Source organism: Acromyrmex echinatior, chromosome 4, assembly GCF_024713525.1.
Source record: "Acromyrmex echinatior isolate Ae372 chromosome 4, ASM2471352v2, whole genome shotgun sequence".
Taxonomy (NCBI): domain Eukaryota; kingdom Metazoa; phylum Arthropoda; class Insecta; order Hymenoptera; family Formicidae; genus Acromyrmex; species Acromyrmex echinatior.
Window position 1 is genome coordinate 12,359,724 of NC_141855.1, and position 14,574 is coordinate 12,374,297.

The 14,574-nt window shown below is 32.5% G+C and overlaps 1 protein-coding gene and 1 long non-coding RNA gene across 8 annotated transcripts; one reads left to right on the top strand and one right to left on the bottom strand.

Moving 5' to 3' along the window:
- Positions 1 to 5,097: 5,097 nt before the first annotated feature.
- On the top strand, positions 5,098 to 10,143 carry dos (daughter of sevenless). 2 transcript variants are annotated; one of them, XM_087405940.1, is made up of 8 exons: positions 5,098 to 5,747; positions 6,364 to 6,492; positions 6,560 to 6,740; positions 7,346 to 7,627; positions 7,701 to 8,468; positions 8,547 to 8,689; positions 8,782 to 9,020; positions 9,114 to 10,143. In XM_087405940.1, the coding sequence occupies exons 1-8, from the start codon at positions 5,667 to 5,669 to the stop codon at positions 9,115 to 9,117; spliced, it is 1,827 nt and encodes a 608-aa protein (XP_087262066.1). In that variant the 5' UTR covers positions 5,098 to 5,666; the 3' UTR covers positions 9,118 to 10,143. The 2 variants fall into 2 exon arrangements, with proteins under 2 accessions (XP_087262066.1, XP_087262065.1); XM_087405939.1 differs by having other exon boundaries at positions 5,099 to 5,747; positions 8,782 to 10,143.
- On the bottom strand, positions 9,661 to 14,497 carry LOC147909984 (uncharacterized). Of its 6 annotated transcripts, none has more exons than XR_015545019.1 (6): positions 14,260 to 14,497; positions 13,453 to 13,604; positions 13,121 to 13,171; positions 12,651 to 12,911; positions 11,493 to 11,605; positions 9,661 to 11,420 (listed from the first exon to the last, which is right to left on the bottom strand). It is a non-coding gene; the product is annotated as an uncharacterized LOC147909984 (long non-coding RNA). The 6 variants fall into 6 exon arrangements; XR_015545020.1 differs by having other exon boundaries at positions 9,661 to 11,605; positions 12,651 to 12,705; positions 12,791 to 12,911; positions 14,260 to 14,491; XR_015545018.1 differs by having other exon boundaries at positions 9,661 to 11,605; positions 14,260 to 14,494.
- Between the last annotated feature and the right edge of the window lie 77 nt (positions 14,498 to 14,574).

Genomic DNA, 14,574 nt, shown 5'->3' on the forward strand with positions numbered 1-14,574 from the left:
GTGATCTCCTTTCACATCTCCTTTACACCCATTGCAATAAAGTAAATTAATACCCACGTCGCAAAGAATGAATTTTAATATGAGACAAACTGGGAAAAACTGGATCTCTGTTGGTTTCTAAACAATCGTAAATATTTCTCTTCGACTGTAGGCAATTGTGATTTATTTCCTGTTTACATTTGTTTATTTTATATGACGATAATCATTTGCGGAAGAAAAATCTACGATGGATAAATCAACGTTGGGAAAGAACTTATCTAACCGAAATAACTGGTAACGATAAATGTCAAAATGATGTCAAAATGAATCATATTAACTTGAAAAGTGACATTTAAAGCTATGTACGTAAAAAAAATTTAATCATAACTGCACGTAAAAAAAATGTAATCATAACTGTAAGATTCTAAATATGATTTCCCTTACATAAATGTAGTACTAAAAGTTATTAATTACTTATTTTGGAAGCACTGAACAACAGTATCTTTATTACTCGAAGTAATTAATTATTAAAATTACTACCTAATATTAGTTTCTGTAAGGGAAATTAACAAATCAAAATCAAAATTTGTTATTCAATACTTTTAATAAGAATGGATTGCGCATTCCTTATGAAGCTTTGAGTATTAAAAGCACAAAAGAACAATACTTTTAATACTTAAAGCAAATAATTAATTTTACTACCTTCTAGTATTACATTTTTATAGAATAATCGATTAATTACAATCAAAATATGTTGTTCAATGCTTTTAGTACTCAAAATAAATAATTCCAAGATTTCTGCAAGGATTGATTACGACCTCACTAACACTGTTTTACGTGCATAGACTGTAATAATAATTATCATCATAGATTTAATAAGTAATGGACTGCGCATTCTTATGTTGTCACTCACATTTAGAAAGACTGTAGTTTGAAATATATAACTGTCTCTTTAAAATATCGAAATATTGAAGAGAAATATTGTGCTCAATTCTTTTTATAGAGCACAAATACAATAATAAGAACAGGAAATGAGCAAGCTATTCTTCTATACCCAGTGAAAAATAACAATGGAATTGATGCCGAAACGATTCAACGTTGATTCCATTCATTTCTCACTAGGTAGTAATCATTTAGGAGCTATTTTGATATCATTTTGATGTCATAATAACTTTTTGTTTTGCTTAAATATAGTATTTCATTTTCATAATGTAATCGAGTATATCCTAATTTTTTACGGCTCTTAGTCGATGGAGAGATCAAGACGATCTCGTAAACGAGAATGAGCGGTTGATTAATTATATGAAGTTATTATCAGTGCACGAGGCGTCCTCGCTCACGGCGCTTATAGATTCGGAATTAACGCGTGATAGACGAGAACTGGATTTGAATATCGATCGGCACGGTCTACGGCGTCGGCCCATTGAATTGCAAATTAAGTGCTATTCCCCGCATTATGCGCGGTGCCGACATTGCCCTTCCATCGTGAATCTGCGCTTCGGCGATAACATTCGTGGGAAAAAGTAAAATAGGCTAAAACAGAAGACGACGTTTCAAAATTTTGTTCAAATACCGTGGAATTTATCAATTCTAGATTAATCTCTTCTTTGCTTTTTGTTTAAAGTCGAGAAGTTGCGTATAATCGAGGCATGGCCTCGGAACGACTTTGATTCTAAGATTAATCGATGATTAATTTATCTAGTTACTATTTTGTTAATATAAATAGGAGTAATGGATATATATTTCGTCGTTTAACGTGCAAAAAAGAAAATTTGGGATAATGAGTTATATGATTGAAAATTTTACTTTAGGCGATTCTGTCGATCGAATTGATTGCCAATATAAAATTAATCTTTTAAATTTAAATCATTTAATCCCGGTTTTGCTCTTTATCCTTTTCTATTTTTTACAACTAGAAAAAGATGAAAAACAAATTAAATAGAGATTAAAGCTAATCTACATTGATAGAAATGGACATGATAAACGTCATTACAGACCTTAATTAAGCAGAACAATAGGTCACGATAACGTCAAAATAACATTAAAATTCAATCGTGATTGATGGAAAAGTTTCTTAATATATACTATGATTTTCTGGTCTTTTTTATTTATAATGGGTTGTTAATGTTCAAGATTAGTTTTCATCACTTTTACCAAATGATTAAATAATAATTCTTATATATATATATATATATATATATATATATATATATATTTCTTTTACACATCTTTAGAAAATATTTGTAAAGTTATATCTTTAAAAAATTGTATATAATTGTTATAACTAATTACTTTAATACCTCTGGTATTTCAAAGAAAAAAAATGCGCGGGATATTAATGACCTAATTGTGTGTACTAAGAGTTAATAACCATTGGAGCCATTTTGATGTCATGATGACTTTTTGTTCTGCTTGGGACATCAAGCGAATCAAATGAATCGAACGAATAAGCATCACGCTTGATATTAACTTGGCGGAAAAACGCTGTAAAAGAACGTGCAGAGAAATGTTCGATAACGCTCTGCATCTCATGATGAAAGATTGAACGCATCATTGGAAATTTCTCAAATATCGGAGACGGGCACTCACCGAGAAAGTGAGACGGGCGGAACAGCACCGATTCATTCTCAAACGTCGTGAATGCGGTTGCGAGTGATCGTACGTTCCGCGTGCGAGCGATCGTAATGGTGAACAGCGCGAAGTTGTCGACAATCGACGGCGCGCGACAGGGGCGGAGGAGAAAGATTAAAGACCCCAGCTGTGTTCCAAAATTGATTGCTGATACCAAAAATCTATAGTGTACTTAACGTAAACTGTAGTATTTTTAATGCTAACACTAAATACTAGCAGTAAATTTAAAACTCAGCCGCCATAATAGAGTCTGATCATGAGCAATTTTGTTAAAATAAGATTAAGAAAAAAGGAATATACAATATTTTATATATATTGGGTCATCTAAAAAGTATCCGCGGTTTTTTGTCACTAGATGTGTGTTGATGGTCATATATCTAGTGACAAAGTACCGCGGATACTTTTTAGATGACCCATATATATATATATATATATGTCTCTTTTTATAGTATATGCTATCTCATTTGAACTTGTACTATTTTACTCATTCTAAGTTATTAAAGTTGATAAGTTGATCAAAAGTTGTCATCTCGTACTCAGATCATAATATAGCTGATATTCACATTGTCAGTTCTTATATCCATACAGCACCAATTATTACAGAAAATTTTCAGAAATGTTTCGACTTTTCGCATTTCACGTATCACAGTTCTAAAAAAATTCTGCGATATGTCATATGAAATGTTTTATCAGAAGTGTTTCTAAAATCTATCATATGCAATAAATTGAAAATCATATTTAAACAAAACAAAAAAATCATCATAATGTTAAAATCTAAAATGTTTACTAATGTTTACATTTTTTTGGTCAATCACGATTCAATTTAACATTATTTTGTTATTGCAAAAACTTTTATATATGAATAATGATATTGTGTGGAAACTACAGGTGTGATTTTTTAATAATGATTATGTATGTGTGTGTGTGTGTGTGTGTGTGTGTGTGTGTGTGTGTGTGCGCGCGTGTGCGCGTGCTTATATATATAATATGCTTAATTAATCAAAATAGTTGGTGATATGATAATTATTTTTAAGAAATATTTTAAATTTATTTCAAGTTTTGTAATCTGTGAACAGATTATAAAAGTCTTAATAAATTTTAAATATTTTAGAAATGATATTTAAATATTATTTAAGTATCAATCAAGTATATTTAAATATCGTTTTTGTAGTACTAGAAATAGCTGAAATCTTTTTGGTAATATTTCAAAAAGATTGCTTTCTGTGACATTTCATCAATCTTTCAACAAGGTTTCATGTGCAAGTATCACGAACATTTTGCTATTCCAGTGTTCTCAGAAATGTTGCAGACATATTTCACAATTTTTATGTCATTTCACTTTTTAGTTGAAATATTTCTGGAATGTTTCTGAAAATTTTCGGTACTATGGCTATTTCAAATCGTATCAAGTATAATCTTAAGATATTATAGCCAATCACAAAGCCGTGATATCTTAAGACATTACTTAAGATGATCTTGAAATAAGAACTCACAATTAATATCAGCCTTCGGATCTCCAAGAAAAATGTAAGAACTAATAAAACAATGAACTATTTAACGGGATGCGTCCGTGATCCTCGATGTCTTTCTGCGTCATTAGAGACACAAATTTTCAAACAGAACAAAAAATAGTGTCAAAATAATTTCAAAATGATTATTAAAAATCCTAGCAAAGCTGCCGTTATTTGTCATCATTTTGACATCTTTAAAAAGATGGCATCTTCAACATCAGCTTGTTTGCTGGGCGTTACTTTTCGATCAATGATGGTGACTCATTTTAATGTTATCATTCATTTCGACATTATGACTGTTATTCTACTTGAAGAATATCTATTTCCTCTAATTCGCGTGCGCAAAATTCTTTTCAATCTCCGATGCGATCAGCGCCACTTCCGGCGCCAATTCTTTATTAAACTTTGATTGGGACCGTGCGATGTCTTTTTCTTTTACTCTTCTACCAAAGGAAGATATATCGAAGAATATCAGAGCAAGACGGAAGAGGCATTCAAATAGAATACACAAGGCATAATAATATCATAGAGACATCGATCACCTTATTTGTCACTTAAGTTATTTTTAAATAACAAATGACATCATGATGACATTCTATGATAATATTATGACTTTATTACGACTCTTGTCCATTTCTACCCATGTAGATAAACTTTAATCTTTGTTTAATTTACTCTTTATCTTTTTTTAATTCTTAGAAATAGAAAAAGATAAACAGTGAGTTTAACTAAGATTAAAGTTTCCATATCTACATTGATAGAAACAGACATTATCCCAAGCAGAACAACACGTTAACGTCAAGATGACATTAAAATGAATCGGAAATGATTGAAAAATGACTTTTAATCATTTTGATTATTTTGGAGTCATTTTGATATAATAATGACTTATGATTCTGCTTGCTGGGCAACGCCTAATCGAGGATTCGGGCGACCGCGGGGACTCGTACGTTACTGCGCTGTCACCGTCAACTGCCCCGGAGTATGTCACTCGCGAGTCGCGCGAGCCTTGGCACGCGTGGCCACGACGGCGAGTCAACGAGGTGGTGGCAATTGCAGCATACGCGGTGGATGGGACGAGGCGAGACGGAAAACGGCCTCGTCGCCGTTCGGCCGTTCGCTGTTCGCGCGTGTCTTTGTGCAAGATCTGCAGTGTCCCGTTGCGGCGTGCTCCGAGCTCCGGGCTCCGTTTCTCCGCGTGTCGGTACCGTCGCGCGTGCGCGTGTAAGAGAGACAGGCCATTCTGCATTCGTGAAGAATAGAAGAGACGAGAATCAGTGAAGATCAGGGTAAGGGAGGGGATAGTCGACGTGCGTGAGGGGCTTGTTTCTTCGTGTTGCGCCGTTGGGGCCAAAAATAGACAAATGGTTGATGAACGCGTTGTCGTCTTCGTCGTCGGTGGTTCCTCGCGCTTTTCCAGAATGTTCCTCACGCCACTGAAATCGTAGATCACTCAACGAGCGATCGAACAAGCGAGCAGTCGAGTGATTCAGAGCGATCACGCCGCCCTGGCCATCATCCACCATCTCCTGGGTGGAGGAAGAGATGGAAGTGCTCAAGACGTCCCAGGAAATCGTCCACGAAGGATGGCTCATCAAATCACCGCCAACCAAGCTCTGGAGAGCGGTTCGTACTAATTATTAAACGGATTCGCACGTCGTGTTCTTATCTATGAGGCTCCCAGGTGGAGAGACTAGGTCATTGTTTACGTCCGCCCAGGATTTTCCCTTTTTTTTTTATCTACAAGTGGAATTGACTGTGGACTCCTGGGCGTTGTCTAATTTTCCGTGAAAAACTGAAGCATCAATCGACGATAATTATCCTAGTTCGCTGCTTGTGCGAGAAATATATCTTGGCCTAACCTAATATATATATATATATATATATATATATATATATAGAATTATATATGTATATAATTCTAGAAAATTCTTAGTTTCTTTTCTTATTACTTTCGATTACTTTTGGGACTAGTTCAAGAAACGCATAAAAATCAACAAAAGATAAGATTTTATTTTAATTCTTAACATCAATAAATAGTCATATTTTGTAACCAAAAATTATCATTTTGACTTTCTCTTGACTTGATGTATTCCTATATTTTCAACGAAAAGAGATTCAACATTCATGTAATGAATGTATTTGTTGGTTACTCAGACGTTTATTGGAACTTTGTATTCCAACTAATTTTAAGTTTGAGATAAAGGTAAATAGCCTTATCTCTGATAACTTCTTTTAATAGCGATGGAGAAAGCGATGGTTTGCTCTTCGTCATAGTGGAGAGCTACCTGGTCAATACTTTTTAGAATATTACACAGATAGACGCTGCCGTAAGCTCAAAGGTCGTATTGATCTAGATCAATGTGAACAGGTATCTATCACGTTCATAGAATCTGTTCTCATAAGCTATACGGATACTTATTAATATTTTGTCACAGGTGGACGCGGGTCTTCGATTTGAAAATCGTAAACAGAAGTATCAGTATATGTTTAATGTGAAAACGCCGAAGAGGATCTATTATTTAGTTGCTGAAAACGAAACGGATATGAATAAATGGGTAGATGCGGTGTGCCAAGTTTGCGGTCTGAAGGCATATACTCAAGACGAGGAGCAACAAAGTAATAAGACTACCATCTTGTATTAACTCTCAATGTTTTTCATTTAATAATACAAGTTAATCAAACATTGTTCTGTCTTTCTTGGCATGTCATGAATAAGACAAAACAGTAACTTATATCACTAAATGAAAAGCATTCTCTGTTGCTTATATATTTTTGCATAAATATAAAACAAATGTATTAAACTTTGGATAAAATCATACAAAGATGTAAACTAGAGATTATTTTTTATTTGGTAACAAGTCGATACAATTGTTCATTGAATGTAGAAAGATAGAATGATGTTATATCAACTTGTGTAACTAAATAAAAAGCAGTCTATTTAAAATGAGCCTATATATAGTCTGTTTTCTGTTCCTGCACTAGACTGCACTAGAACTATCTCGCTTTCGACAAATATCAAAGATATACCTATTTCACTTTAAATTCCAAAAGTGTATATTGGTTTAGCCAGAGAAAACAGACTTATATAATGTCCGTATTAGAAGAAAAAAAAATACCAATATCAAGTTTAGTAAACTTTGATCAAATTCCAATCCAATTTCAATTTCTAATCTGATCCGGATATTGATAATACAACATAGTATGTCTCAACTTTTTTTTAGTGTTTCAATACGAGTCTCAAGAATCCCCACCTACTTCGCCCACTAGCACGATCTCTGGTCCTTACATTCCTATTAGCGAGTGCATTTCCGGTCGTCGGCTCAACGATACTAGTTCCCTGAGTTCGGCTCTCGGACAAGGACCCGAACATTACGATGCCCCGAGAAGATTGGCACCTTCACCACCGCGATCACCCACGACAACGGATGCCGAGAGCGTTTTCACCGATGACGAATGGACCACGTGTGTGCCGAGTGCGAATTGGGACACGCTTCCTTCAACAGGTGAATGTTTGACAATGCGCGTAAGATTTAATTTATTTTTTTTATCTTTACTAATGAAATAAAATCATGACAGGTGATTCGCGACAACCTCATGGTCCGGGTGATCATGAAATTGGTTCGTGGAGTGTGAAAAAACGCTTCGGCAAGCTCAGAATCGTCGATTCCGCGATACCACCAGCCGTGGAGAAGTTGCCAGCACCACCCAGACCACCAAAACCGCCTCATATGTTACCTGAAAATCCTGGTCACAACTACCTGAATCTAGACGGTGCTACCGAAAGCTCGAAACCGAGTACCCCAGCAACGCCGGCACCAACGACGCCTGCTGCCGCTACAACAACAATAACAACAACGGGTGCCGTGACCGATGAATCATATGATTTTCCTAGATCTCATCAACCGCAAGCGGCACAAACGGCCGTTGAGAGCAACACGGCGGCGATCGAACAGTCGTCGAAACATTTCTATTCAAACGCTGCACCGAGTACCATCAATGACGAGACACAGAATGTGTTCCGCTACGATTTCCACGACGTTGAGCCATCAAGTCCGCGCTCTGAAAACTCGACCACAGCGACATACTCGAATTTACCGAGTCCTCTCGTGCGAGACAGTTGTTCGAGCGGTGTACCAACTACCATGGCGCCGCCTCCGCCGATGGTGTACAGAGAGTTAAAGCCGGGCAGAAAAACTAGCGACTCAATGTCTATCATAAGCAACGAACCATCACCGGGTCCGACAATAGCACTATATGATGTGAGTTCCGCTGAACATTCTCCGGCCGAACCGCCGACCATCAACAGGAAGTTGAAACCATCGTTGAATAAATCACCGGTGGAAGGTAGACTTTTCCTTCTTTATCTATTTTTTTTATATGTTTAATAAAAAAAATATGTTTAACACGTAAAATTTCTCGCAGCACCTCATCTACAATTAGCGTCTCCACCTGGAAGAGGAAGAATACGGGCGGCACCCAGTCCGACGCCTCCATCGCATGTGCATTCGATACGTCATCAATCGACGTCGGATGAAGACAATAATGCATTCGAGGATAGAGAAGAGGTTTGTAGAGCGATTCTAAGAACTGTGTGTAACTTTAGTCGTTACACATGACGATATGTGATTTTATCCGCTATGCGTAATTTAATTTCCAGATATACTATTATCAAGATCACAACACGTTCATTCCGGCGTCTAATCGCTTAGTGGTGCTGCAGTATCTGGATCTTGACTTAGAAACGACAGAGAGTTTTAATTCCTCGACGTTACCGCCCGCGCAATCTCTCCCAAGTACGACTGTGTACAAAACCGTGGATTTCGTGAAGACAGAGGCTTTTAATCGTACTCGGCAGCGAGTGGAGGAGGAGAGAAAACTGTGCACGGATGAGTTAACGTAGGGAATGAATTGTATTATACGAACCATAGATAGATTACATGAATGTTAAATAGTTTAAGTAAAATGTGTGGACTTTGTGTTATGTTATAGATGAAAGAGAGGATTTTTTTTTCTATTTTAAGCACACTAGAATAGCACATAGAATAGTACTGCGCAAGAAATACGGACGAACTTGATCGCGGTATCGACGCAGTACTTACAGAAAGACAGCGTTCACCGCTTTACGAAGTACGTCATTTTATTCTTTACGTAGCGACGGTTAGCTTCATAAATTGGCTATGCAATTTGAAGAGGGAATCGAATATTGAAGTATTGTACAGAGCAATGTAAAACGGACCAAAAATGTAATGTTATACGTATATAAAGAGAGAAGGAAGTGAACAGGTAGGGTGACAAACAGAAGTGTTTCGGTAGTTTCAAGAAATATCCTCAATAAGGAATTTCTAATTGTGGATAAGCGAAGTATTATTTAAATCATAAAGATTCTCTTATGTATTTGGTTTTAATTTGGTATAATTATGGTTTTTTTACATATTAATTTTATGTTCGGGTCGACGTGTGCAGAGTATTTTTATGAACTATGTGCAACGAATAACTAAATCTGTAATATTGTTCTATTTTTAGCGTTAGATATAAATGATATATAATATTTTTTTATCATGTCGAAATCCGTATTACCAAGGTGATTAGATCATATTTACAGTACATATTACAGAAATAGCTGATTACTACACTGTATTAGTATTGAAAATAATATTGAATTTTAATACGTAAATATCGGATTTTATTATGTGAACTTTTTTATCTCAGAACTTTTTTAATCTAACATATACATACGTAGATTAATGCATGCCTTGGTTTAGATCTCATAAAAATTATCACGAAGAAAATTGTATTGTTATTTTACAATTTACATTTTAATTATTCTTTCATCGTTCGTGATTGAATTACCATTTTAGTATCTTATAACATATTCATGTGAAAACTGTTTTCTGTTATAGAAATATAATCATTGATGAGATCGGAGAAAAAGAGATTACATAAACATTTTCTAGTTAATCTCTTATCATCTATAATTATAAATGTACAAATCAAATATATACATATATATCTATTACAATCCTGTTATTTCATTTAAAAAATTAACATTTCGAATTATCTGTATTTATATTCTTGCAAATTTATCTCCTTCCATTAATTAAGACGTCACAATTAATTCAACAAAACAATTTATATTTTAAATCAAATTAATTAAATTGAAATTATAAAATATTAATTTAAATTTTTTTCATAATTTTGATTTTGTAAAAATTTATATAACTAAAATAAATACATTAAAATATTACATTAAAATATATATATAATAATTGTATTTTGAGGAAAATTATAATCTTCATGAAATTAAAAATTTTTTATTACCGATTTTTTAATAAACTATGAAAATAAAATTCGATTTTCGATTAATTATTAGGTGTTGGAATTAATTCGTAGCGTTTTACAAGTGATGGGAAGTACTTTCATTAATGTATTTTTTAATGCTCATGTGAAATAAATAACATTCTTTCATTAAAAAACGCTACGAATTAATTCCAACACCTAATACAATTATATGAAATTTCATGATTCTCAATATTTTCGTGATTAGTCGGAATTTTCATTGTAATAAATTATTCTCAAATACTATAATGAGTGAAATTTACTCATCTGATGATGTTTGATATAATTTTGTCAGACGATAATCTGACAATAAATGAATCAGAAAAAAATATGAATAAGTACTGCTCCCTTATCATTTTATAAGATTGTTCCGCTTTTATTAAATATTATATACATTGCACAAAATAAATATATTATATATTATATATTGTTAAATTTTATATTCTTTTTAATTACACATTAAAGCTATAAATTAAAAGCTATTATTCTAGTTTTAATTAAAATTTCATCCAGTAAAAGCAGATCAATCTTTAAAGACTAGAGATGTAAAAAACGGTATTTTTGATTTCGAAAAAAAGAATCAAATAAAAAACTAGTTTTTTACCGTAAAAAACAGTATTTTTGACCAAATTACATAAAATTCACGAAAAACCTTAAAATTCTTGTTAAATATGAGTACAAATATGTAGAAGAAGGAATATAATTCATTTTTCTTGTTATTTTGATACTTTTTAATACTTTTGTCTTTATAATTTTATATCGAAGTGGAATATGGATTATTGATTGTTGCAATTCTTGATGAAATGATAATAGATTAATAGGTCTGTTTGCGTTGCTTGCATTCTTTGCATTCAGCATTTGTACCTTCTTTAATTTCAACGCCCAAATCTATTTATCTAATATCACTTTAAATGCAAAAATTTTAGGGGATTTCAAGCAATGCGAACAAATTTAAATGACCTAAAAAAAATATCCGAATAAAAAAACTGTCAAAGTAAAAGGAAACAAATTATTAATTTTCGAGTTTTTTACCCTAAAATTCTAGTAGTTTTTCATCGTCTCTAGTAAAGGCTTTCCGCCGATTTTAAAGCGGTCATCTTTTTTTTTATTTTTGTTTAAAGCAGAATTGTAGTATAAATTCAGTTCTAAAAACAGATACATTTTATGAATTTCTTTTTAGAAAACTATTGAAGATATCCGAATAAATAAATATCCCTAAGGCCCAATTCCACAACTCATGGTTAACTCTTAATCGAGATTCAACTTGTTGTTTCTCATCTCTTTTCAATTCTAGAATTGGACAGAGATAATGAATAAGTTCAATCTTGGTTAAGAATTAATTAACGTGAATTGTGAAACTGGGCCTAAGAATTACTTTAACCAAACTCCGATTAACTTAATCGACCGATTAGTCCATTGAAATTGACTAATCGCATCTGCTGTCAAACGAACGAATGACAAATGCGATTAGTCAATTTCAATAGACTAATCGGTCAATTAAGTTAATCGGAGTTTGGTTAAAGTGACCTTAAAAAGTTTATTGAAATATACGTATCATTAATTTCCATTGAAAAAATTGTTAAAATCTATTTTTAGAGCAGTTAGATTAGAATCCTGTCTTAAAGCGTTATATCCATGATGTTAAAAATTGCTCCGAAATCTCGGACAGAGAAAGAATTAACATTTCACATTTGAACAAATCAGTCAATACGATTGATTAATCCTTCTCCGTCTGAGATTTTGGATCGACTTGTACTTTAACATCATGGATATTAAGGTTTAAAATAGTGTTCTTTAATTATTTATAAATTTTCATGATTTATAATTTACAATATAAATTGCATACAATATATATTGCAATTTGTTACAACAATGCATAATACATATACAATAATTTGTATAACAATTAATATAACAATATATTTTACAAACAGTGACGGATTAAGCATTTTCCCTATATTTATAAATTTGATAAAAGGGAAAATGGATAAAAAAAAAGATTTATATCCCCACATTAGTGGATAAAAACATTCTAATTTTTAATAAGTATAATATAATACATTTTTACTATATATTTAAAATATCGATAAATTTGATAAAATATGCTCGGTATAACTGATGCAAAAACGTTAGATTAATAAATTTATCTCAATTATGAGAATACGAAACAGCGCAGTGCGCGCCTGTTACCTGTTTACTCGAGTCATGCCGCGACGTCATATAATAGTCAACCGCCCTGCATACACTGCGTATAAACAAACATCGAGGTCAAGCGGCTGGTTTGTCGCTTTGAAATATTTAACTTTATAAAATGAATTCATATAGCATACGCTGTATCCTGCATAATTCGAAGCACTTCCAATAAACTGTTTATCGTCTCTCACATTATGTCCGAGGTTTATTAAACATGGAATTTTTTTTTTCATTCTCCCTGTTCGATCGAGAGGATATCTAGGCAAATTAATTTACGACTTTACTTATTAGAGTTTTATATCGTGAGATACAAATAGAATTTTATGATTGTAACGAATAAATCACATAAATTTATATTGTCAGAATATAACGATTGTATATGGCAATTATTCATATAAAATGCGCAATTCTACGAAAGACAAGTGTTAAGTTTGAAATATTTCTTGCTTTTTATCACCATTTTTTACCTCTTGTCTTTTTATCTTTTTTTCTGTTTTCGAAATAAAAGTTGACGAACTCTGGAAAAGATAAGAAATACGATTGTCGATAAAATGATTACAAAGAGGGAAAAAGATGAGAAATAAAAAGTAAAAAATAGAAAACAAAAAATACACTGTAAGTTTTATTGAGAATGATTGAATGTAATATGGTTTTCATACACTTACTCTTGATAAAAAAATTAGAGTGTAAGTCGAATATAAAAGAATTAATATTAATAGATCTTAGTTCTTAACTAATATTAATTCTTTTAAATAAATCTTAGTTTAATTAATATTAGCCTTTAACCCTTAGTACATACCTTAGTTTTTGGTCTTAATGTATACATATACATGTTTGGTCATTCATGTCCAGGATTAATTTTCATCACTTTTACAAATATATATTTATAAATTATTAAACGATTTTTACATATATTTTGTCATCTTTAAAAAGTATTTGTGTTATATATTCCTAACAAATTGTAGATAAATTGTTATAACTAAATATAAATATAATTAACAAAATGAGAAAAATGCACTGTTTCATATAAAAATGTAAAACTCTGAAACAAAAATGTTTAAAGGAAAAATATAGTCTAATATCTTAAAATTTATATTCTAAACTACAATAAAAAATAGTTCAAGTGTCGGCTGTCCAAAAAGTTTAGTTATTGAGTAATCTGAAAATGATATTTTTTTAATATGCATGAATGGCTATAAATTGAAGATATATTGCATTTACATTTTAAACAATGCATTTTATTACTGCTATTGTGTTAAAAAAACTTATAATTTATTAGGAAAATGTTCTTTATAACATTACAGACAACATAATATATATTACTGACATTTAGAACAAAGTTGATTAAAACGATTTGACCAGGTGCTCTTAATATTATATTTCAAAGAAAAGAAATACACAAATGACTCAAAGGTGTATACAATTAAGGATTAATATTTGAATTTAACGAGTTCATTAATATTCAGATAATTTTCTTTGCCCAGATTTATTTACATGTATTCGTGTATTTCTATAATTACCAAGTTATTAAAAGAGCATTTATCAATCGATAATCACTCGCAGCACACGTATATTCATAATTCATACACACATAATTTATACTTACGCAACCAACAGCAATCAGACTGTTATTACATATTGTTATACAACAAATTTTTTCAAACCTATTGATTGGTTATAAGATAGAAAGATTCGAGAGCCTCTCTGTCCTATAGCCAATTAAAATCCTTGAAAAATTTGTCCTGCAATAACGTAATATCACTCCAAGCGTTCAAAGTGAAGTGCGACGCAAACGAGAACGTCTAGTCGTCTACCGGTCGAGCGCCATACGAACATCGGTCGCGCTCGGTTATCTCCGTCGTAGTTCGTGGAACAACCGCCGAGCGCGCCGCAACGTTTGCTCCGCCGGTCTCACTCCATG

Excerpts from the sequence above, each read along its gene's own strand:
- dos (XM_087405940.1), top strand. The coding sequence starts at position 5,667 with ATGGAAGTGCTCAAGACGTCCCAGGAAATCGTCCACGAAGGATGGCTC. Across the intron at positions 5,748-6,363 it reads CAACCAAGCTCTGGAGAGCG|CGATGGAGAAAGCGATGGTT; the intron begins GTTCGTACTAAT and ends TTCTTTTAATAG. Across the intron at positions 6,493-6,559 it reads ATCTAGATCAATGTGAACAG|GTGGACGCGGGTCTTCGATT; the intron begins GTATCTATCACG and ends ATTTTGTCACAG.